Consider the following 25,539-nt stretch of genomic DNA (forward strand, 5'->3'; position numbering starts at 1 on the left):
CTGCTCAGTGGGGAGTCTGCTTCTCCCTCTCCCTCTGTTTGTGTGCTCTTTCTCTATCAAATAAATAAAGAAAATCTTAAAAGAAGAAGAGGAAGAGGAAGAAAAAGAAGAAGGAGGAGGAGGAGAAGTTGTCCAAGTACAGTACAATCAGATTCTTGCTAGGGTCTCATGAGGTTAAAATTAAGGTGTCTGCCAGGGCTGAAGTTCTCATCTGAAACTTGGGTTTTCTTCCAATGTCACTGGTTGTTGGCAGAATTCATTTCCTACTGGCTGTAAGACTACTGCTCCCATTTTCTTGCTACTTCTGGGCAAGGATATCTCTCAGCAACTAGAGGCCACCTGTAATACCTTGCCACATGCTCCACTCCTCTCACCAATCAGTTTACAACAGGAATACCTGCTTTCAGGCTAGATCGTGTCTGACTTCCTCATCTGCAACCAGCTGCAGAAAACTGTTTTCTGAAGGCCTGTGTGATTAGATAAGGGCCATCTATATAACTCTCCCTATCTTAAGGTCTACTGATTTCACAGCCTAGGTAGCAGGACCTAGATGAGTATTTCATTGAATAAATGGGAGAAGAAGTGTGCCCATTAAGAGCCAGGAAACTTAGGGGACTATTTTAGAATTCTGCCTACTACATATATGTAGGTATGAAAATGCATCTAATAATACAATGTAACCAAAAAAAAGGTATACACAGAATGGGGGAGTGGAGGAGTAAGGCTGAAAAACAGCCAAGGCTTCTAGGTAATGCAAAGGATTTTGGGCTTTATCTTTCAGAAAACAGGGAATTACTAAAGGTTTTTAACCCCTGGTATACTATTATGGTCCAATGGGCTCATTTTTCATTTCTCAACATTTCTAAGTATTTGTAAGATAATAAATTTCAAATAATTTTATCACTATTTTTTCTCAGAGGACTACCAAAAGAAAATTTACTTAAAACAAAAAACATTGTATCTTGCGATTACTGTACAGGTTAACTGAACTCTTTTATAATACTAAGATATATTATGGGATCTTACTGATATTATTTTTCCTACATCTTGAAACATTCAGCTATTTCATTATCCTGCAAATTACCCGTCACTACCCATTATTACTCATCAATTATTCCTAGTAATGTTAAAAAAAACTAGAATAAGAAAATAGATTAATGATGGTATTAAGTAGGATGATGTAATAATAAATAAACTGTCATTCTTTTTTCTTATTGTGTTGCTCAAAGTATTATATCATCTTTTCAGAAGGTATAAAAGAAAATTGAGGACCATATTCATAGTCTGTTTTTAGCTTTTATTGAACAGTGTTGAGAACCAAAAAATTTTCATTTTCTGCCCAAAATGGCAAAAAGAAGGAAATTAACAAAGAAAGATGTTTCATAATTACTAGATGAGTAGAAGATGAATGAAGAGACAGAGAGCAGCACTCCAACTCTAGTGACAATGATGAAGTTGGATGGTGTAAGTTAAATCTCTATGACTCTTCAGATAACAATATCCTAGATAAAAGTTCTCAAATTCAAGAATTAATGAGTGGTCAACATATATCTGAGGACAAGAACAAATCATGGTATTCTCAACAAGTTAATTACTCAGCAGGAAGGACTTCATCATACAATATTTTGTGACAACACTGACCGTCCCTTCCCATCTCATTGTTCTGAAAAGACATATGACATTGTATTTGTACACCAAAATTTATTTGAAACAAAGAGATTTTGTTATGTCTATACTCTTGTTAAAGTCCCTAATAATTTTTAACTATTCCTTTATTCTTCTATAAATTTTTTTTTCTGATTTTTTTTAATAAATTTTATTTTTTATAAACAATATTTTTTTTCCCCAGGGGTACAGGTCTGTGAATCGCCAGGTTTACACACTTCACCACACTCATCATAGCACATACCCTCCCCAAATATTCTTCTATAAATTATTCCTACAATGACTGATATGTATATATGAAACATCAAAGGAGAGCACATCCAGAAAAGTAGCTATAAAACTAAGAAGCCTCCTTCCCTTGTGTATAATCTGCAGAAGAAAAAAACAGATAAATATATGAAGTTGACCTTGTTCACACTATATATAAACAATAACGGACACACATACATACTGTGAATTGTCTTAAATATAGCTGTACTAAAGCTCCCACCAAAACCAAAAGTAGTAATAATATTTTAAACTAAAATTTTTTAAAACTAAAATATTTTATTTTAAACTAAAATATTTTAAACTAAAAGTAATAATAATAATAAATTAAAAAGCTGTAACTACTTTTGCGGGTATACTGAGGGTTAAACAAGAGAGTAACATGATCAGTTTGGAGAAAAACTGATGAATGAAAGACTGGAGGGAGAAAGACCACTTAATGATAACTGAGTTTAGAGAGAGGATCAAACTAAGACTGATAGTGGAAATATTATAACATTTAATAAATGAATGTGAAGACAGCCACAAACTGGAAGAAAATATTTGCAAAAGACACAACTGATAAAGGACTACCATCCAAAACACACAAAGAACTACTAAAATTCAACAATATGAAAATAACCCAATTAAAAAAATGGGTCAAAGACTGGAACAATCATTTCACCAAAGAAAAAATACAGATGGCCAATAAGCTTATGAAAAGACACTCACATCTTAGGACACCAGGGAACTGCAAATCAAAACAAGATACCACTACACTCCTGTAAGAATGGCCAAAAAAAAAAAAAAAGAATGGCCAAAATCCAAAACACTGACAACACCAAATGCAGACAAGGGTATGGTGTGAACAAGAAATGGTACAGCCACTTTGAAAGATAATCTGGTCACTTCTTACAAAAGTAAATATAATCTAGCAATTGTACTCCTTGGTATTTATGCAAATGAATTGAAAATTTATGTCCATACAAATACCTGCATACTGATGTTTACAGCAGCTTTCTTCACAATTGCCAAAAACATGGAAGCAACCAAGATATCCTTCAATAGGTAAATGGATAAATAAACTGGTACATCCAGACAATAAATAGTATTAAATGCCAAAATGAAATGAGGTAGCAAGGCATGCTAAGACACAGAGGAAACTTATATGCATATTAGTAAGTGAAATAGGCTACATATTATATGAATCCAACTATAGAACAGTCTGGAAAAGGCAAAAGTATGAATACAAAGAGATGAGTGGTTGCTATGGATTGGGGGAGGGAGGAATGAACAGGTGGAACACAGAGGATTTTTAAGGCAACGAAACTACTATGCATATTATAATAGTAGATACATATTATATTTATAAAACCTCATAAAATGTATAATACCAAGAACACACTAACATACACTATGAACTTTGCATGATAATGATGTGTCAATATAAATTCATCAAGTATGATAAATGTACCACTCTGCTGAGGGATGTTAATAACATTGGAGGCTATGCAAGTGTGGAAATAGGAGCTCTCTGCACTCTCCATTCAGTTTTGCTGTGTGAACTACTTTAAAAAAATAAAATCTATTAAAAAAGAAAAAAAAAAGATTTCATGACCTACAGACTTTGCTACATTGAGCTGCTCTCTCTGTTCAATCTTTTCCTTGATATTTTTCACATCAAAATCTGTCATGATACCATGACTTTCTAGTTATACCATCTTTAAGATAATGTTAATCTAACCCGGGCAAGTGAGGCAAATTTTACCTCAAAAAATTCAGAAATAGTCCTTTGTTCCAAAGCAAATACCAATGCACTGGTATGAATTCTAACCATTCATTCACCAGGTCCTGTAGAAACTGCCATGTCTTTCAAGAGTTTCAAAATGTAGTAACCATTGGGTATCTGGCACCTTAAAATTGAAGTCAAGAGACTGAAAAAAGTCACATTTATAGTTTGCATTTGTTGTATTACTTGAGAATATTCAATTCTAATACAAAACGCAAGAAACCAAATGGATGGGTGAAATTTACAAGATGTTCAAGCCCTAGATAGAAGCTGGAAACCCATAAAACACATTAAACAAATAAGCATAGCATATGCATAGGAACACAGATGGAAAGGGAAGGATGGATCAAGTAGACACTAAATATTCAAAATATATTACATATATCTGAGGCATATGAAACACGCAATATTCAAGAATGCTTAATTCAGCCATCTATTCTTGACACCCATCCTGGCCCCACATATCTTCTGCCCAAGGAAAGTAAATGTATACATGGTTGCCAAGCAAGCTGATTGGTGACTACAAGGATAGCCAAGTGCACTCACCCCTACTTTTCCCTAATAAAATAAGCATGAGCATTAGCTTTGAGCACTTTCCATTATTGTGGCACCTTACTCAAACCTCATTTTTAGTCTTTGTAACCATGCCATCTGTAAGGAAAACTGAAATAGCAAAGAGATAAAGACAAGACATACAAACACTATAACCCAGGATTTAGGTAATGTAGTCCTTCCAAACACTTGTACTCTCACCTTTTTTTTTTTTTTAAGATTTTATTTATTTATTCATGAGAGGCAGAGGGAGAAGCAGACTCTGCACTGAGCAGAGAGTCTGATGCAGGACTTGATCCCAAGACCCTGGGATCATGACCTAAGCCAAAGGCAGATGTTTAACAATCTGAGCCACCCAGGTGCCCCATTTGTACTCTGTCCTAAATGTATTAACTAATCCTCAACTCTTGCTTCTTGTTGTGGTTTTAAATTTATTTAATAAACTATGTGATTTAAGCATTTTTTTTAATATTACTTGATTTAAGCATTTTAATGTGGGCTGTGAGCTTCTCTGTTCCATTACCATTGGGCGAGCCTGCCTAATAGGCAATATTTGGAGGATACCATTGCATCAAGGCGATTCCTACCTGTCAACACCCAAATCATCTAAATTGAAAAGCTGCCAATCTGAAACCGTCAGCCAAAAAGAAAAATCCATTGGTTACTATTACGAAGATTGACTATAGGTGGATATTAAAGATTGTAACTAAGACAAATGCCTGGGGCCTCCAAGTGTTTCTATCTCATATTAAATTCAAATAAATTGCTTTAATAAGGATATTGTATAGTAAATTAATCATGAGTTAAACTTAACCAATTTGCCTGTCATTTCACCAAAATGCTTTCTATATCTATGCTCTCAGCCATGGAAAGTATAGTTTAGAATCAAGGTTAGAGAGTGGAGGATACACAAGCAGTTTGAATGCAGCTTCTAGATTTACTGCTTGACCCTTGCCTCTTCGAGCTAGAAATCTATCCAGCCATCCTTTACTCTAATTAAACTTAACTTCCCTGCTCTTATTCTCCCTAGATTTTTCACTTAAAAAATTATAATCGATATATTTTTATAAAGGTCCTTTGAAGCCAGATATGACACAAACGCACACATATTACTTATAGACAAATGGCATGAATGACTATATGCATGCGTATACAGACACACAGACACACACACATACACACACACAAATAAAGCAAAAAGCTGGTTATTTAAGTAGCTACTTTCCAAATGATCTCCTTTTTTTCAGAACATTTGATCCCTAACTCATTAGAAGCCACTTTTCAGCATACCCCTTCATAGTAGCTCTTATGTCTACCTTCCAAGAATAGTTTACCTCACAAACAAAGCTAAATGTGAAAAGCAAATATAAATACTGATATACAAATATATAGGTATTCATATAAACCTGTATAATATTCTAAATAAAAACAGACCAAATTAATAATTATCAGATCAACTATATTTCATATACCAAACTCTAGAATGCTAGCTATTATGAAGATAGAACTGGGCCAGAAAATCAAGAGTCCTAAGGCACATGCTTTCATTAATTAAACATATGACCTTGGCCAAGTAATTTGAGTTGTCTACTCAGAATATAGTATGTGCCCAATAAATGTTTGTTAAATAAAAAAAAAAAATCGATGAAGGAATGAACAAATGAACGAATATTGTTTAATTAAAAAGAGAAATTGTTTTCTTAGTAAAGATTTTATTTATTTTTGAGAGAGAGAGAGAGAAAATGAGCAGAAGACAGGGAGAACCATACTCCCCGCTGAGCAGGGAGCTGGAAGTAGGACTCAGTCCCAGGACACTAAGATTATGACCTGAGCCGAAGGCAGACACTTAACCAACTGAGCCACCCAGGTACTACAAAACAAAAAATTCTTAAGAATTACACCTAACCTCTTATAACCCCAAAGGCCTCAACACCATGAAGATTCTTTCTACTTAACATTGTGGAAGAAATGTTCCTTAAAAAGGCTCGGTTGATTACTTAAAATAAGGCAAATCCAGGGGCGCCTGGGTGGCTCAGTGATTAAGCCTCTGCCTTCAGCTCAGGTCATGATCTCGGGGTCCTGGGATCGAGTCCCATGTTGGGCTCTCTGCTCAGCAGAGAACCTGCTTCCTCCTCCTCCTCTCTCTCTCTCTCTGCCTACTTGTGATCTCTGTCAAATAAATAAATAAAATCTTCTTTAAAAAAAAATAAGGCAAATCCATAATCTATAGAAACTTCAAGCATCTAAATAAGAAAAAAAATAGTTTAAATGGAATAATTCAGTTTCTCCTTCAGATTAAATGCAATATAGCTTAAAAATGAGAAAGACAGGGGTGCCTGGTGGCTCAGTCATTAAACTGAGTTCTTTAGTTCTTCAGTCGTTAAGCTAAAGTTCTCTCACACAGGTAACCTGAACTCATGATTATAAAAATATTTTCTATAGAAAAAAATTAAAAACATAAAACTAAAAAAACCTTTTTCTATGACTTTGCTAATATGATCCCCTCAGTCTAAAATACGATCTCCACTACCATATCCACCACTGCAAATCTACCCACCTATTTTAACCCCCACTGAAGTAGCATCTCCTCTAGAAAAGCATCACTGATTCATTCAATCAAATGTGGTTTCTTCCTGCTCTTAACTCCTTATCACTTTTATCTTCCTAATGATTATAGATTTTGTCAAATACCATAGAGATTTCTACACAACATATTTGATACCACTACCAAAACTGAAATCATCTGGAAGGGATAAAAGAACGAGAGATCTTGTTCATTTCTGAATCTTCAACAGGGCTTTGCAGTCCTTGGCATGAAGTACACATTCAGTAATTATATCCTCAGTGGATCCAGTAGAAAAAAATAAATGTGAATAACATTACTAGACTTCCCAGAAAGTTCTTAATTATAATATAAGCAAGTTTCTCAATGTAAATAATTTTGGTATTTTAAAAAATTTAATTGAGAATATTAAAACTTCCTTCTCAATACAGAAATAAATATGCAAGGATTAAATGTATTGATCTATGGTACAAATCACAGAGATGTTAGCTTGTAGTTCTAAAATATCTCAGATTTTAGACACAATAAGGAAGACTTGGACCAAGGAGAATTAATATCCATCCATTTATGTGTTCACTGAACAAGCATCTATGGAGAACTTATTATGTGCCTGTCATGATGCTTTTGCTATCTGACTGCATTTCACAAATCTCATTTCACTTTACTCAATCTTCTCTGCATATGCCAAAGAAGCAAATCCTGATCCTAATGGTTCTTCTTAACTCTTTTCTTACCCTGATGATTTACCCCTGTGTAGGAAGAAGTCTAAGATAGCTTCCAAGATTTCTGCCCTCTGTATACACTCTGTGTAAACTTCTCCCCTTCACTCTGAGTGAGATAATGTGAATAATAAGATTTCACCTCATGATTAGGTTATATTACGTAGCAAAGGTAGATGTGACTAAAATCCACCTCAACTAGTTTTAAGTTAATCAAAAGGGAGATTAACCTGGGTGGACCTGACTTGATTAGGTAAAATCCTTAAAAGATTATTGCCAGTTCTGAAAAGAGACACCCTTGTTGGCTTTGAAGAAGCTTCCATGTGGTTGAGAGAACCACATGCCTAAGACATCAGGGCAGCCTCTACTTCAACATTATAAAGCAAAATATGAAAAACCCACAGCTAACATCACACTCAATGGAACAAGTCAGGAATGTCAGTTTGTACCCCTTCTATTCAACATAGTAGCTTCTATTCAACATAGTAGTTTAAGATCTAGCCAGAATAATCAGGAAAGAAAAAGGAAATAAAAGATATCCAAATTGTAAAAGATATCCAAATTCTAAAGGAAGAACTAAAATGATCTCTGTCTGCAGAAGACATGATCTTATAAATAGAAAGTGAAAGATTTCCCACCCCCAAACCCTCCAAATATAAGGCATATAAAGCAAATAAATTCAGGCAAGTTTCAGGATACAAAAATCAATGCAGAAAAATCAGTTCTCTTTCCATACAGCAGCAATGAACAACTGGAAAAGGAAGTTAAGGAAACAATCCATTTGCAACAGCATAAAAAAAATACTCAGAAATAAATTTGACCAAGGTTAAAGAGTTGTACCCTGAAACTACTAAACATTGCTGAAAACAATTAAAGAAGACATAAATAAATGGAAAGACATCCCATGTCCATGGATTGGAAGAATTAATAATATTATTAGTAATACCACCAAAACAAAATATAGATTCAATGCAATCCCTATCAAAAGCCCAACAGCATTCTTTTGCAGAAAAAGAAAAAATATCCATCCTAAAATGCACTAGGAATCCTGAGGAACTCCAAATAGCCAAAACAATCTTGAAAAAGAACAATATTAGAGGATCTACACTTCCTGATTTTAAAACTTACTGCAAAGTTGAAGAATTTGAAACAGTAATGGCATAAGGATAGATTTATAGACCAAGGAAAGAGAATAGGAAGTCCACACTTAAGTCCTTGCATATGTGGTTAATGGGTTCTCAACAAGCGTACCAAGACACTTCAATGGAGAAAAAAATCTTTTCAACAAATGATGCTGGGAAAACTGGGTATCCACATGCAAAAAAAAAAAAAAAAGTGGACGCGTACCTCACACTATATATAAAAATTATCTTGTGGTGCCTGGGTGGCTCAGTTAATTGAGCATCCAGCTCTTGGTTTCAGTTCAGTTGGTGATCTCTGGATGGCGGGATCAAGCCCTATGTCTGGCTCTACACTCAGCGCAGAGTCTGCTTGTCCCTCTGCATCTGCTCCTCCCTGTGTTCTCTCACTCTCTAAAATAAATACATAAATAAATAAAATCTTTTAAAAAAATTATCTCAAAATGGTTAAAAGATCTAAACGTAACAGCTAAACTATTGAGCACTTAGAGAAAACATAGGGGGAAATCTTCATGATATTGGATTTAGCAATAATTTCTTGGTTATGACACCAAAAGCTGAGATAACAAAAGAAAAAATAAACAATTAAACTTGATCAAAATTTCACAATTTAAAACTTTTATTCATCAAAGAACACTACCAACAGAGTGAAAAGACAAAGAATGAAGATAATATTTATAAAGCATATCTCTGATAAGGGATTAATATATAGAACATATAAAGAACCCCTAAAACTCAACAACAGAAATAACAAAAACCTGATTCAAATATGAGGAAAGTACTTGAATGGACATTTCTCCAAAGAAGATACACAAATGGATAATAAGCACAACAAACATCACTAATCATTAGGGAGATGCAAATCAAAACCACAAGGAAATACCACTTAATACCCATTAGGATGGCTATGAACCAAAAAAAACAGAAAAAGACAAATGTTGGCAAGGATGTGGAAAAATGGAAATCTTTATGCAGTGCTGTTTTCTAAATCTAAAATCGTACAGTTGCTGTGGAAAACAGCATGTTGGTTCCTCAAAAAGCTATACAGAATTACCATATGATACAGCAATATCATTTCTAGGTATATATCCCAAAGAATTGAAAGCCAAGGGCACAAACAGGTATCTGTACACTGATGTTCATAGCAGCATTATTCACATTAGCCAAAAGGTGGAAACAACCCAAGTCACCATTGAGAAATGAATGGATAAACAAAATGTGGTACATACAGTGGAATATTATTCATCCATAAAAAATAAAACTCTGATACATGCTATAACATGGACAAACCTTGAAAACATTATATTAAAGAGAAATAAGTCAGTTACAAAAGGACAAATATTGTATAATTCCATTTACATGAGGTACCTATGACAGAAAAATTCTTACAGACAGAAAGTAGAATAGAGATTACAAGGGACTGCAGGGAGGGGATCTAAGGAGCTACTATTTCATAGTTAGAGAATTCCTATTTGGGATAATGCAAAAGTTGTAGAAACGGACAGTGTTTATGGTTGCATAAAGAGCGTATATATTTAATGGCACTAAACTGTATACTCACAGAATGGTTAAAATGATATATTGTATGTTTGCGTGTTTCACCACAATTTTTAAAAAAGAAATAACAATAAATATTAGAGGAATAGGTCAAAGATTTGAGAAGCCTCTGAGGTATAGGACTGAAAAGTGAGAAGTGAGGAGGGGGACTGCTGTTTTTCATCATAATCATTTTTATTACTTAATTATGTATAAGAATTACTTGGGCAACAAATTAAACTTTTAAAGCTTAAATAAAGAAATTATAATAATTCAAAAATGAAAAACTGGAGAATTTTTTATATGTTTTATAGAGAATTAATATCCATGTGATCTATTAAAAGTCGATATAAATCAATAAAAAAGATAAATATGGTACAAGGACAATAAATTAGAAAATAAATAAGCAAACCCCCCAGAGACCTATCAATCCCACTATTAATAAAAGAAACAAACTAAAACCAAAACAAAATATTTTTGAAAGCTTATTTTCTGTATCTTCCCATTGTTTTTTGTTGAAAAGGTAGGAGCAGAAAAATAATCCATTTGTTAAGCCAATTGATAAATCTGCTAAAAAGTATACTTAAATGTTAGGCTCTGTAGTCATCCAATAATCATCAATTTCAGAAACTATAAAATTAATACTGTGCTAAATCTATTCCAAAAATTAAATTTAGGAGGTAACATTACTTTTATATTTAGAGTAGTTACTTTTCTCCTACCAAGTGATATATTTCACCTAAATATATTAAGAATTAGAATATATTTTTAAACTACTGAAATTGGCTAATGAAAATTTTATTATTTGAGAAAATAATAAAAGATATGGCTTATTATTCAACAGTCTGTTTTTTCACTGTAACTTTTTCAATGGCAATTATTGTCAATTTTAATAACTTTATATTAGATTTGGTTTTCCTCTATATACACAAAAAATAGAAACAAACAAACAAACAAAAGATACCAAACTACTTCCTAGCATATAAAGAATCATTCTTACAATGCCTTTGAAGCCTAGAATATGAAATCTTTCTACTCAACTGGGCATTTCTGGTTCACTTTCTGGGATTGTTACCTAGATTTTACTCTTCTCTAGTTCCAAGCTTTTTAGTTTTCCTTAACATAGCTGTTTGGTGTAATAAATGTTCAGACTCTGGGATAAACATTGCTTTCTATTAAGGATTTTGAAGATGTTTATGTCCACTTTATTTTCGGATGTTCTTGAAAAAAAACAAACAAAACCACAAAAAACCTATTTGATTCAATTTCTTCTGAAAGCAATTCCTTCAATTTATCTACAGGAAGACTAATTTACTGTCTCTGTTTAACAAAGTATGTGTCTTAGTCTCCTTCGGGCTGCTATAACTAAATACCTCAAGGTGGATAGCTTTTAAACCTAAGAAATTTATCATGTACAGTCCTGGAGGCTGGAAAATCCAAGATCAAGGCACCAGCGTGGTCACATTTGGTGAGGGCCCACTTCCTGGTTAATAGCTGGCACCTTTTCTCTATGTCCTCACATGGTGGAAGGGGCAAGGTTTCTCTCAGATCCTCTTTTATAAACATTAATCCTGTTCATAAGAATTCTGACCTCATGACTTACGCGCCTCTCTAAGGCCATACTCCTAATATCACCATCTTTAAGGGTCACTTGATAAAGTCTTTTACTCTCAGGAATTATATGTGGTTTTAATGCTTTGAATATTAGGACTAAAATACACTATAGAACTAAATTTTACACAAGAAAATATAATTAAAAATCAGAATGACTTTAAAAGCTAGAAAAATATCTAGCCAAATACATGAAGTAAAACCATGAGTAACAAAGGAAGTCTGACTTTAGATTCAGATGAATGAAACACTCAAAAGTATCATTTATGGGGCACCTGGATGGCTCAGTTGGTTAAAGCCTTCAGCTCGGGTCGTGGTCCCAGGGTCCTGAGATCAAGCCCTGCATCGGGTTCTCTGCTCACTGGGGAGTCTACCTCCCTTTCTCTCTCTGCCTGCCTCTCTGCCTACTTGTGATCTCTCTCTGTCAAATAAACAAATAAAATCTTAAAAAAAAAGTATAATTTATGAAAGTGAAGAATGCTTTCCTTAAGCTATGAAAAAATCAAGCTGTCCCTAAAATAAAAATGATGTACACATAAACAGTCCTTATATAACTAACCTTGCTTGAAGACTTTTAATCTCTTAGAATTTTAAGTAAACCAGTGATTGAGCAAGCAATATTTTAATAAATAAGTAAAATTATATATGATGCTTAGAAAACTAGTTCTACTGTTGCTTCTGAACTCTGAAAGCTTATCATGGTAATCCCGTGTGATTTTTTAAAGGCAAAAGAAAAAATAAATGTTGCCTTACCTTGTAAGATGGCAAGAAACACAAAATTCCTTGGCGCACAGTATGACACACAGATAACAAAAGTTCTCCCACTTCATCCTGGAACTCAAATGTTTCTGTGTGCTGGAAGGTAGCACAGAGATTCCGACCCTTGGGGCCTGACCCAATTGTGCCCACCCAAACCTAGAATATAAATATGTCATATTAGAGTCATGCCTAAACTACATAGATTAGCATTTAGTTGAGAGCCTTAATTTTATGTATGTCAAAAGAAAATCAAGCAACAAGTTTAGAGGAAATTTATTTTTAAATTGTTGCTGTTTTTCAATTACCATTAATTATATATATGTATCTAATTTATAGAAATTTTACTTTAAGCAGACCACTTACCACTTACAATAAAAGCAAAAACTTTTACTTATCCACTTCCTCAATAGCTTTACAAAACTAAGCATGTAACAAAATTTTGTGGGATGTGAACAAATGAAATGAGTAAATCAGAAATGATTCCAAACTCTTACAAGATGTACAATCTGCTGTAGGTAAGCCTCTAAGACTCAACTATGACAAGAGCTAAGTACATTCAATATTAATATACTTAACAAATTTACAAACTCATTGATGCTCAAAGATCTATAGTCTTAAAATATCAGACCCACCAAATTTTAGTTATTTGCAATTGCTCTACATTCATATAGACCTAGCTTCTGTATACTTAATTTGACTAAGAGAAAGAGAAAACTTATTAGTAATCTAAAGACAATAAAGGCTTCAAATTGTTGAAAAATGTAATAGTCCTATATTTTCAAATGATGTATAAGACTGAGGTACATTTTGCAGGATGACATCTGATGGACACCTGTTTAACCAACTTTTAAATAATGATTAACTAGTAATAAGACAAACTGATACTGTTTCCTGACATGAGGCAAGGGGAATTAACAATATCACCTATATAGTAATGTTACCAAACTGCTTAACTTGAATCTTTTTTTAAAAAAAAGACTTTATTTTATTTATTTGACACAGAGAGAAAGCACAGCAGGGGGAGCAGCAGGCAGAGGGAAAGGGAGAAGCAGGCTCCAGAGCAGAGAGCCCAACTATGACCTGAGCAGAGGGCAGATGCTTAATGACTGAACCACTCAGGAGCCCCTAACCTGAATCTTATCAAGGAGAAACAATCATATAAAATCCAGATTATAAAAGGGGTGCCCGGGTGGCTCAGTAAGTTAAGCTTCTGCCTTTGGCTCAGGTCATGATTCCAGAGTCCTGGGATAGAGCCCCACGTCGGGCCTCCTTGCTCAGGGGGGATCCTGCTTCTCCCTCTCCCTCTGCCTGCCACTCTGCTTACTTATGCTTTCTATCTCTGCTGTCAAAAAATAAAATCTTCAAATCCAGATTATAAAACATTCCTCAAGATAACTGCTAACTTGAATTCTATAAAAATGTCATGGAAGATAAACAAAGACAAAAAAAGTAAAAAAACAGTTTTAAAGACTAGAGATATTAAAGTCAAGTGTAATATGTAATACTCAATTGGATCCTGGATCCAGAATAAAAATAAGGTATAAATACATTTTGGAAATAACTCAAGAAGTATAAATATGGACACTATTGCACCAATATTACATTCCTTGGGTATGATCATGGTATTGTGGTTATGTAGGATTATATACTTGTTCTTTTTTTTTTTAATTAACGATTTATTTATTTATTTATTTATTTGTGAGGCAGGGAGAGAGACAAAGAGCGGGGCAGGGGGAGGGAGGGGCAGAGAGGCAGAGAGAGTGGAAGGGAAAGGATCCCCAAGGCAAGCCCCACATAGGGCGCATTGGGTATGGGGCCTGCCTGGGATTCTCTCTCTTCCTCTCCCTCTGCTCCTCCCCTGCCCTCTCTAAAAAAAATAAATAAATAAAAAATAAAAATATATTTTAAAATAAAAGAACTCGAGGCGCCTTGGTGCCTTGGTGGCTCAGTGGATTAAAGCCTCTGCCTTCGGCTCAGGTCATGATCTCAGGGTCCTGGGATCAAGTACCCGCATCAGGCTCTCTGCTCAGCAGGAAGTCTGCTTCCCTTCCTCTCTCTCTGCCTACTTCTGTCTGTCAAATAAATTAATAAAATCTTAAAAAAAAAGTGGAACTTAAAAGTGTGTACACACACACACACATGCCTTCAAAAGGGAAAAAAAAAAACAAACAATGTGCAATGAGATATATCTTGCACCTATCCGAATGGCAAATAAAAAGATAAGAAATAAATGTTGAGGATGTGGGAAAAAAAAATGTGGAACATATATTTTTTCTTCACTATTGTTTGTAGCAATGTCTCTAAACAGGAGCAGTCTGGCACTATAGAAAGCACAATTCTTGGTTATATAGGAGCTTAACATTCAAGGTCCCAACCTACTAAATATTACATGTTCCTTCCAAGTAATTGTGAAAACTAAAAATGTCCCTACACATACACCTTGGTTGAAAACAACAGCTTAATGGGGCATCTAGGTGGCTCAGTCAGTTGAGCATCTGACTTCAGCTCAAGTCATGACCTCAGGGTCCTGGAATCAAGCCCAGCATCAGGCTCTGTGCTCTTCCCCTTCCCCCACTCATGCTCTTTCTCTCTCCAATAAATAAATAAAAATTTTAAAAAAGAAAAAAAAAACCAACAGCTTTATAAAGAACTAGAAATGTGTTAGGTGCGCAGGTGCTAAGTATGTAGCATCATAAAATTACTTCATAAGAAGAAGCAGAAGGTAGATTGACAAATAACAATTCAAATATTCCTAGGAAATTAAATAACATTTACGTGGTATTGTTATAAAACATTAAAATCTTAAGTTATAGGACTCATGAGAGTACTTTTAATTCATTTCAGATATTCAAACATATGCTGAATACTTGATATATATATGTACATATATATGCGAACACTATTGTTCGGTATTAATCTAGGTGCACTGGAGGACTGGGGACATAAAAAGAAGAATAAGGATATACCACTGTCTGTTGGAAAAGAGAAACACATGAACAAATAATTATGCAATAGGAACTATGGCAAACACATTAAATCTTTGTTTTGTTTTTAATTCTCATTTTTAAAAACCTAAAACATACTTAAATGAAGAAACTGCAATATAATCTTTCCATCAAAAGTGTCTATTTTTACTCACTGAACTGAAGGAAAGCTATTTATCAATATTTCCTTCTGTTGGCATTATCAAACAGCTGACAGATTTTTCTTTTGTTCTAAAGCTAAAATGTTGAATTTCCTATCAGGTTATGTTAGTATTTCAGGTACCTTCTAATTTTCTTTATTTAAAATTATATTGCAGCAAAATACCGAGAGGCTTCAAAAAACATACTAACTTGTGAGTTATTAATGACATGATTAGCCTCCAGCTGGATAGTAAATGTAACACCAAGTTCTGATGAAAAGGATTTCATTGGTGATAACGTCCCAGATGTCAAAACAATTGTCCAAACTTTGCCATTAATATCTGAAAAGGCCTAAAAAGAAACAATATTAGATACATAAAATCATCTTTACAAGAGTAAAACATTGAGCAAAATGACAGAATTTTCATTTACAACATGATAGACTTACCACAGCTGGATTTAAGCACCAAAAGTTTAGCACATGAACTGCAGTTTTCTGTCTTGAACGCTTCTTATTTTTTGCCAGAGCAAAGAATCCATTTTTATCTGAAGTATCAATCTGATTTATCCAAGAATAAGTCTGTTGAATAGCAACTTTATAATCATCTGCAAATCTGGATGAAAATAAAATGGTAATTAGATGGCAAAACTTTATGAAACACATAATGTCCCAGCTACATAAATATAAAAACTGACTGAATTAGAACCAAATTGAGAGTCCTGGTATTTTCTCACTCAAAGATAACATCTTCCCCACCAACAACCCCCACTGCTAATTAAATTCAGTAATTCTGATAGAAAATGAACCATTAAAACTTACAATCAACTTCCTCTTAGAGGTTAGATATTATCTAAACATTCATCCCTTAGTATTTACCATCTCCATGTTCAAACAATACATAAATCAAAGGAAAACTGGAATTAAAATCCAGGTCTCCGAAATCCTAGTCTAGAGCTCTTTGCACTCTGTGTTATATTATCAGTCACGAAATAGATAACAGTTATCCTTAAAGAAACTAAATAGTGGATTATACTTTTTTGTTACTTTTTCATTACATGAGAAAATTGAAAGAATTTTTACTCAAAGTTTTAAAAGTTTAGGAAACTGGTTATAAATTTTAAGTTCCTTTATAATATGGGTTTCAGTCTTCATTAACTTTTAATGAAGGTATTGATCTCTGTGATCCCATCCAACTTAAAATTTCTTTCAATAAAAGGCTATGCACACTTCAGCTTAAACAGATTAAAATACAGGTATTTTCTACCATGCCTTCACAATAATAGTGAGTGTTAAGAGACATCAGATCTCAAAGTTCAAGTCAGGGACCCTACAATCCTTGGAGAGAATTTTATAAAAGTACTGGGAGCTAAAAACTATAAAACATTTAGAAGAAAACATGGGGGGGCGGTGTGCCTGGGTGGCTCAGTCAATTAAGCATCTGCCTTCTTCTCAGTTCATGATCCCAGGGTCCTGGGATTGAGCCCCTTATCAGCGGGGAGCCTGCTTCTCTCTCTCCCTCTGCTGCTCCTCACTCTCTCTGTCAAATTAATAAATAAAATCTTAAAAAAGAAGAAGAAGAAGAAGAAGAAAACATAGGGGAGAATCTTAATGATACCAGATTTGGCCATATATACCAAAAGCACAAGCAACAAAAGAAAAAATAAACTGGACTTCATCAAAATTAAAAAAAACTTTTGTGCATCTAAGGACACTATCAGAGAGTGAGAAGACAACCCACAGAATGGAATATATGTGTAAAACATATATCTGATATGGATTAATATGTAGAATATACAGGTAACTTTTACTACTCAACAACAACAAAAAAACAACCCAATTCAAAAATGGCATAGAACATGAATAGACATTACTCCAGTGAAGACATGTAAATGGACAATAAGAACATGAAAAGATGCTCATTAACATTAGCCATTAGTGGAGGGTAGAATAAATCAAAACTATAAGCAGATACTATTTTATACCTATTAGGATGGCTATTATTCCAAAAGCCAGAAACAAGAAGTATATTTGGCAAGTATGTCAAGCAACTAGAAATGCTGTGCATAGTATGGGAATCTAAAATGTCCAGTTGCTATAGAAAATAGTCTGTTGATTCCTCAAAAAGCTAAACACAGAATTAGCATATGATCCTAAAATTCCACTGCTAGGTATTTACCTGGAAAAACTGAAAGCAGGGACTCAAACATACTTGTACATCAATATTCACTGTACCATTATTCACAATAGACAAAAGGTAAAAATAATCCAAATGCCCATCAACATAACAAGGGATAAACAAACTATGGTATATACATACAATAGAATCTGACAACATTCAGCCATAAGAAGGAACGGCATTCTGATATATTCTGATATATATTACAACGTGGATGAACCTTAAAAACATTATACTAAGTTAAATTAGCCAGATGCAAAAGAACAATTATATGATTCCACTTTGTAGGAGATACCTAAAAGGGGCACATCCATGGAGAGAAAAGAAGAGAGGTTACCAGAGGTTGTGGGAAGAGGGAAATGGGAAACATTATTTCATGGGTATAGAGTTCCTGATAAAGTTCTGGGAATGGATAGTGGTGATGGTTGCACAACCATGTGAAGACACCTAATGCTGCTAAAATGTACACTTAAAATGGTCACAGTAGTAAATTTTATGTTATGTATATTTTACCATAAAAAATTGGAACCAGATAGTACTATAATTCAGTGAAGGATTGAGTGAGGGGAGTTAACTGTTCCTCATTTTTCACGTTTCACTAAATAGAGGCTTTATGCAATAAGAGACTTTCTGACTATCCTTAAAACCTAAATATTTAAGTTCAGTCATGCACAATTACAAATTTAATACTGCATTAACTTAAAAATGTATTTAAAATATACCTACTTTTTTATTTCAACACTCATTTTCATTTATAAAAACTAATTTCAATTGACCAAAGTCTGTACCAACAAATAAGAACAATATTTATACCACTTCTTTACAATGAACCTAGGTACTCACACAACCTAAACACATGCTGGCACCCAATAAAACTACTATTTTTAGAAGGGAAAATACAAGTCATATATATTTACTAACCTGCTATTTTGCCTAAAAAGATAGTCAAACACCATAAAAAGTCCTTTGAGCATTATTTGAGTTGATGCACTAATAATCGGTACTACTCTTGCCTCCTCTTTACCATGAATTGGTAAGATTTTTTCTTCTTTTTGAAGGACAGCAGAAAAATGTCCCTATAAGAAATTACCATTATTAAGTACATTGCAGAAAATGGGAAGAGGAAAACAAACTTCTGAAAACCATAAAACTCAAATGAAGTATACATCAAAATTTTAGGCAAACATTGTTAATACACAAAACAGTATGTTTTAAGTTCCCACATATTCCCCCAATTGGCACCCTATACAAAAGTACCTCTTTAAGTCTCTCATACCACCAAACATACATTTCACTTATGCATTCTCATCAATATAGTTATATCAAAACTTTTTATTAAGTCAATATTTATTTTTTTTTTTAAAGATTTTATTTATTCATTTGTCAGAGACAGAGGGAGAGAGAGCGAGCAAGCACAGGCAGACAGAGAGGCAGGCAGAGGCAGAGGGAGAAGCAGGCTCCCTGCCGAGCAAGGAGCCCAACGTGGGACTCGATCCCAGGACGCCGGGATCATGACCTGAGCCGAAGGCAGCCGCTTAACCAACTGAGCCACCCAGGCGTCCCGGTCAGTCAATATTTATTTTTAACAAAATTGTGATTATATATATTATTATGGCTAACCCATAATTATATGGGCTTTCTTATATAACATTTACTTTTAATTTACTTTTTTTAGTGTTTATGCTTAAATCAACCTTTTTTTTTTAAGATTTTATTTATTTATTTGACAGAGATCACAGGTAGGCAGAGAGGCAGGCAGAGAGAGAGAGAGAGGAAGAAGCAGCCTCCCTGCTGAGCAGAGAGCCCGAAATGGGGCTTGATCCCAGAACCCTGGGATCATGACCTGAGCTGAAGGCAGAGGCTTTAACCCACTGAGCCACCCAGGTGCCCCTTAAATCAACCTTTTTAATAAATTGATTATCACTTGTTAAAAATAATAGATAGATAGATAGATGATAGATAGATTGCCATATATTCCCAAATTCTCTTCAAAGTCAAAGACACTTTAACAGTAAGTAATACATTTAGGAGCTTCATTACTTCTTTAGGCAATCAGTATATTATTTAGTGCCCTTCAAAAGTAATGAACTAGGCATGCCTGGCTGGCTCACTTGGTATATCATGCAACTTTTGATCTCAAGGTTGTGAGTTCAAGTCCTATGCTGGGCATAGAACTTACTTTTAAAAACATAAGAACAAACCAAACAAACAAAAAACAGTTAAAAAGGACTAAATAAAAATGTATCAAATGGTTTCTCCAAGAAGAGCTTAAAAGATTTGATATACACGTAAATGCCTGAATTACCTCCAGGTAGTATTCCAATGATGAGAATAATATGACTACATGACAAGAAAAAATTTTTAAATGACTCAAGGAAACAATACATGCTACATACAAAATGTATACTAACTGGCTCATTTGTTTTCAGGTGGCTCTTAAGCATTAATGTTCTGAAGTCAGATAGCAGTGACTGTTACATAGTTTTGTGACTAAAAACTACTGAATTGTATATTTTAAAGGGTATATTTTATGGCATGTGAATTATATTTCAATCAAACTGTAAAAAAATTAAAATAAAGAATTTTAAAACAATACAGTAGGGGCATCTGGGTGGCTCAGTGGGTTAAGCCTCTGCCTTTGGCTCAGGTCATGATCTCGGGGTCCTGGGATCGAGTCCCACATCGGGCTCTCTGCTCAGCAGGGAGCCTGCTTCCCCCTCTCTCTCTGTCCGCCTCCCTGCCTACTTGTGATCTCTCTCTCTCTCAACTAAATATATAATCTTAAAAAAAATACAGTAGATATATTACTAAATGATGTAACGCTAATAACATAGTGTCTTTTAAATAGCAATAAGACCAGGATGCCTGTTTCATTGCCTGTGATAAACAATGCACTGGAAGTTTAAGCCAACAAAGAAATAAATAGAATGTGATGGAGTTGGGAAGAAGAAAATAATCATTACTTATAGACAGTATCATTACATAGAAAATTTAAGAATCCATAGACAAATCTGAAAGATAGTTGAGCAAAGTGTTGGCTGCAAGATAAATAAATAAAAATCTACTACCATTTTTATACAGCAATAACTAGAAAATGCAATTTTTTAAATACAGCATTTGAAAAAGAAACAGAAACTTTAACGTAGTTAGGAATAAACCTATCCAAAACATCTAAGACTTTTAAAACTGAAATAACAAAATTTTATTGAGGTGTAGGACATAATAAATGAAGAACTTTATACATCATGTTTGTGAATGGGAAAACTCCTATACTATAAATAAATAATTCTTTCTAAATTCAGTGAAATTCTAACCAAAATTCCAACAGAAATGTTCATGGAAATTTGCAAGCTAATTCTAAAATTTATTTATCCCAACGGAAAAGAACAAAGTGAGGAGATACTACCAGATATCAACATTTTTTTTTTAAGATTTTATTTACTTATTTGTCAGAGAGAGAGAGAGAACAAGAGAGTGAACACAAACAGGGAGAACAGCAGGCAGAGGCAGAAGCTTAGCAGGGAGCCTGATTCAGTACTTGATCCCAGGACCCTGGGATCATGACCCGAGTCGAAGGCAGATGTCCAACCAACTGAGCTACCCAGGCATCCCGATATCAACATTTTTCTAATGCCAGAGTAATTAACAAATATGAGTTTAGATCACAGAACAAAGTCCAGAAATTCACAAATAAATGAAAATCAGATATGTGGCAGAAGTGTCACTACAAATCAGAAAGAAATGGATGAACTATTTAGTAAATGATGCTGAGAAAATTATCCATATGGAAATAAAATGGATTTTCAATTCACAATATAAACAAAAAGGAATCCTTCATTGATTTTATTAAGAAAAAATAACACTTTTAGAAAATGTAGCACAAGATAAGAAAAGACTGCTTAAACTAAACTCAAATATAATTCATAAAAAAAATTCATAAATATAATTCATAAAAGATATTAAATGCACTAAAATAAAAACAACTTTTAGAAAAATACTCCATAAATAAAGAAACCACAGACACAAGTATATACATGCAATGCAATAAGCAACAAAGAATTAGTATTTACAATATATAAAGGAAACAGCGACATATAAAAAGATATAAAAGATATATTTTCGGGGCACCTGGGTGGCCTGCCTCTCTGCCTACTTGTAATCTCTATCTGTCAAATAAATAAATAAAATCTTTAAAAAGAAAAAGATATATTTTCAAGGATGTTTATAACAAAATTTTTTTCTTATTCTGGGAAGGCTGTTAACAACTTACATTTCATATGCCAGATTAATCAAGTAATTTAGAATATATGCACTCACGAAGCGCCTGGGTGGCTTAGTTGGTTAAGTGACTGACTTCAGCTCAGGCCCTGGGATCAAGCCCCGTGTTGGGCTCCCTGCTCAGCTGGAGAGCCTGCTTCTCCCTCTACCCCATGCTCTGTCTCTCTCTCAAATAAATAAATAAGATCTTAAAAAAAAAAAAAAGAAAGAATATGTACACTCACAAAAATCCTACACTGCAATTAAAAATCACATGAAAGGGGCACCTGGGTGGCTCAATCGTTTAAGCCTCCAACTCTTGGTTTTGGCTCAAGTGGTGATCTCAGGGCTATGAGATGGCAGTCACTCAGTGCAGAATCTACTTAAGATTCTTTCTCCCTCTGCTTTCCCCCCACCCACCCCCAGCCCCTGTTCTAATAATTTTTTCATTTCTAATAAATATTTAAAAAAATAAAAGTCATGTGAAAGATCTCTGTTAAAACAGTACTCATAAGGGCACTTGGGTAGCTTAGTCAGTTAAAAATTCCACTCTTGATTTCAGCTTGGGTCATGATCTCAGGGCCCTGAGATTAAGCTCCTGAGAGGCTCCCTGATCAGTGGGGAGTCTGCTTGAAATTCTCTCCCTCTCCCTCTGCCCCTCCTTACAATTCACATATGTGCTCTCTCTGAAATAAATAAACCTTAAAAAAAAAAACCAGTACTCATAATATACCATTAAATGAAAAAAGTGTACAAAGAAATATGCATCATAGAAATCAATTTGTGTCAGGTAAATATATGCATAAAATAAGACAGCTGGATATAAATCCAAACGTTACTAATGATCATCTTTAAGCTTATGAGTTTTCTTTCCTTTGTGCCTTTTGTATTTTCCAAGTTTTTTCCTTTGATGTATATTTATTTGTACATTTTTATTAAATTTTATATATATATAATGCACTAGTCTTAAGTATACAGCTCACTAAACACACATACACACACCCATGTAACTAACACTCACTCAGGACACAAAAACATTCCTTGAATCCTAGATGGTTCCCTTTTGCCCTTTCTCAACCCAAACTGTCCCTTACCCCTGCACAATAGTAATCAGTGTTCTGACTTCTACTAGCATAATTACGTTTGTCTCTTCTTAAATTTCAGAAGAATGAAATCATACCATTTATAGTCTTCTGTGTCTGGTTTCTTTTACTCAACATTATATCTGTAAGACTTATTGATATGAATGGTGGTTCATTTTTTAGATTGCTGTCTAATATTCTACAATGTGAACACCTCACAATTTATTTATCCATTTTACTAATGATATGAACATTTAAAATGCAAAGTTTATGCAAAAAATCATGGAAAGATGTCATAATATGGACAATACTTATAATACCACATTGCATTTTAAAAATGCAGGGCAAAAATTCTAAGTATAATCTGATTAAAATACATTTTCAATACTCATATGCCCAAAATGATCATGGCAGCCATAGTTCCTACCTGTTTTGGTTCAAAAACCTCTTTAAGTCCATATGAGAAAAATTACAAAACTGATATAAGAAATCAAAGATCCAAACAAAACAAATGGAGAGATACTCTCTGTTCATAGATAGGAAGACTCAATATTGTTCAGTTGTTAGTTCTTCCTAGTTTGATCTATAGATTTAATGCAATCAATCAAAATTCCAGAAAGTTTCTTTGTGGATATTGACAAACTGAATCTAAAGTTTATTAAGAAACAGATCAGCATAACACAATACTAAAGAAAGGCAGAGAACTGATACTACCCAACTTCAAGACTAACTATAAATCCATAGTAATCAAGATAGTGTGGTATTAGTAAAGGAACAGACAAATCAAACAATGGAAAAGAATAAAGAGCTTAAAAATGGACCCACAAGGGGCACCTGGGTGGCTCAGTGGGTTAAAGCCTCTGCCTTCGGCTCAGATCATGATCCCAGGGTCATGGGATTGAGCCCCGCATCAGGCTCTCTGCTCAGCAGGGAGCCTGCTTCACTTCCTCTCTCTGATTGCCTCTCTGCCTACCTGTGATCTCTGTCAAATAATTAAATAAAATCTTTAAAAAAAAAAAAAAATGGACCCGCAAGGATACAGCCAACTGGTCTTTAACAAAGGAGCAAAAGATAATCCAATGGAGAATGATGATCTTTTCAACAAATGCTGATAGAATAATTGGACATCTACATGCAAAGAAATGAATCTAGATACAGACCTTCTATCCTTCACAAAAATTAACTAAAAACAAATCACAGACCTAAATGTAAAATGAAAACTCTAAAACCTTTAGAAGAAAAGACAGAAGAAAATCTGAATGACTTCAGGTTTGGTGGTGAGTTTTTGTTTTTTTTTTAAAGATTTTATTTATTATTATTATTTTTTTTTTTTAGAGAAAGAGAGAGCGAGTGAGCACAGGCAGGCAGAATGGCAGGCAGAGGCAAAGGGAGAAGCAGGCTCCCTGCCGAGCAAGGAGGCTGTTGTGGGACTCAGTCCCAGGACACTGAGATCATGACCTGAGGGGAAGGCAGTCACTTAACCAACTGGGCCACCCAGGCTTCCCTGGTGGTGAGTTTTTAGACACATCTAAAGCATGATCCATCGAAGAAAAAATTGGTATGCTGAACTTTATTAAGACGAAAAACTTATGTTCCATAAAAGATACTGTTAACAGAATGAAAAGACAAACCACAGACTGGAAGAATATATCTGCAAACATGTATCTGAATGAAGGACTTGTATACCAAATATACACAAAACACTTAAAACTCAACAACAGGAAGATAAAGAACCCAACTGAAAACTAGGCAAAAGATTTGAAGAGGCATCTCACCAAACAGATGTATAGATGGCAAAAGAGCAAGTGAAAAACATGTTCTACATTAAACATCAGTAGGGAATTGTAAATGAAAAAAATGTAAGATGCTACTACACATCTATTAGAATGGCTGGTATTCAAAACCCAGACAATTCCAAATGTTGGCAAGGATGTATAAAAAAAGGAACCCTCGGGGCACCTGGGTGGCTCAGTGGGTTAAGCCTCTGCCTTCAGCTCAGGTCATGATCCCAGGGTCCTGGGATCGAGTCCCACATCAGGCTCTCTGCTCAGCAGGGAGCCTGCTTCCCCCTCTCTCTCTGCCTGCCTCTCTGCCTACTTGTGATCTCTCTCTCTCTGTCAAATAAATAAATAAAATCTTAAAAAAAAAAAAAAAAAAAAGAACCCTCATTCACTGATGATGGGAATGCAAAAATAGCACAGCTACTTTGGAAGACAGCAGTTTCTTTCACAGCTAAAAACAGTCTTACCATACAATACAGTAATTGTAGTAAATATTGATGCAAATGAGAAGAAAGCACACCCACACAAAAATATGCAC

The 25,539-nt window shown here is 34.4% G+C and overlaps 1 protein-coding gene across 1 annotated transcript in view; it reads right to left on the reverse strand.

Moving 5' to 3' along the window:
- BRIP1 (BRCA1 interacting protein C-terminal helicase 1) overlaps nt 1-25,539 on the reverse strand; it is a 179,660-nt gene that overhangs the window by 73,675 nt on the left and 80,446 nt on the right. The window contains exons 11-14 of the mRNA XM_032871881.1: nt 18,803-18,957; nt 16,153-16,318; nt 15,915-16,055; nt 12,574-12,735 (exon numbers count right to left, since the gene is read on the reverse strand). Coding sequence (XP_032727772.1) covers nt 12,574-12,735; nt 15,915-16,055; nt 16,153-16,318; nt 18,803-18,957 — 624 coding nt within the window. The remainder of the gene's footprint in view (nt 1-12,573; nt 12,736-15,914; nt 16,056-16,152; nt 16,319-18,802; nt 18,958-25,539) is intronic.

The sequence above is a fragment of the Lontra canadensis genome, unplaced genomic scaffold (genome assembly GCF_010015895.1).
Source record: "Lontra canadensis isolate GAN:19392208 unplaced genomic scaffold, GSC_riverotter_1.0 scaffold43, whole genome shotgun sequence".
Lineage (NCBI taxonomy): Eukaryota > Metazoa > Chordata > Mammalia > Carnivora > Mustelidae > Lontra > Lontra canadensis.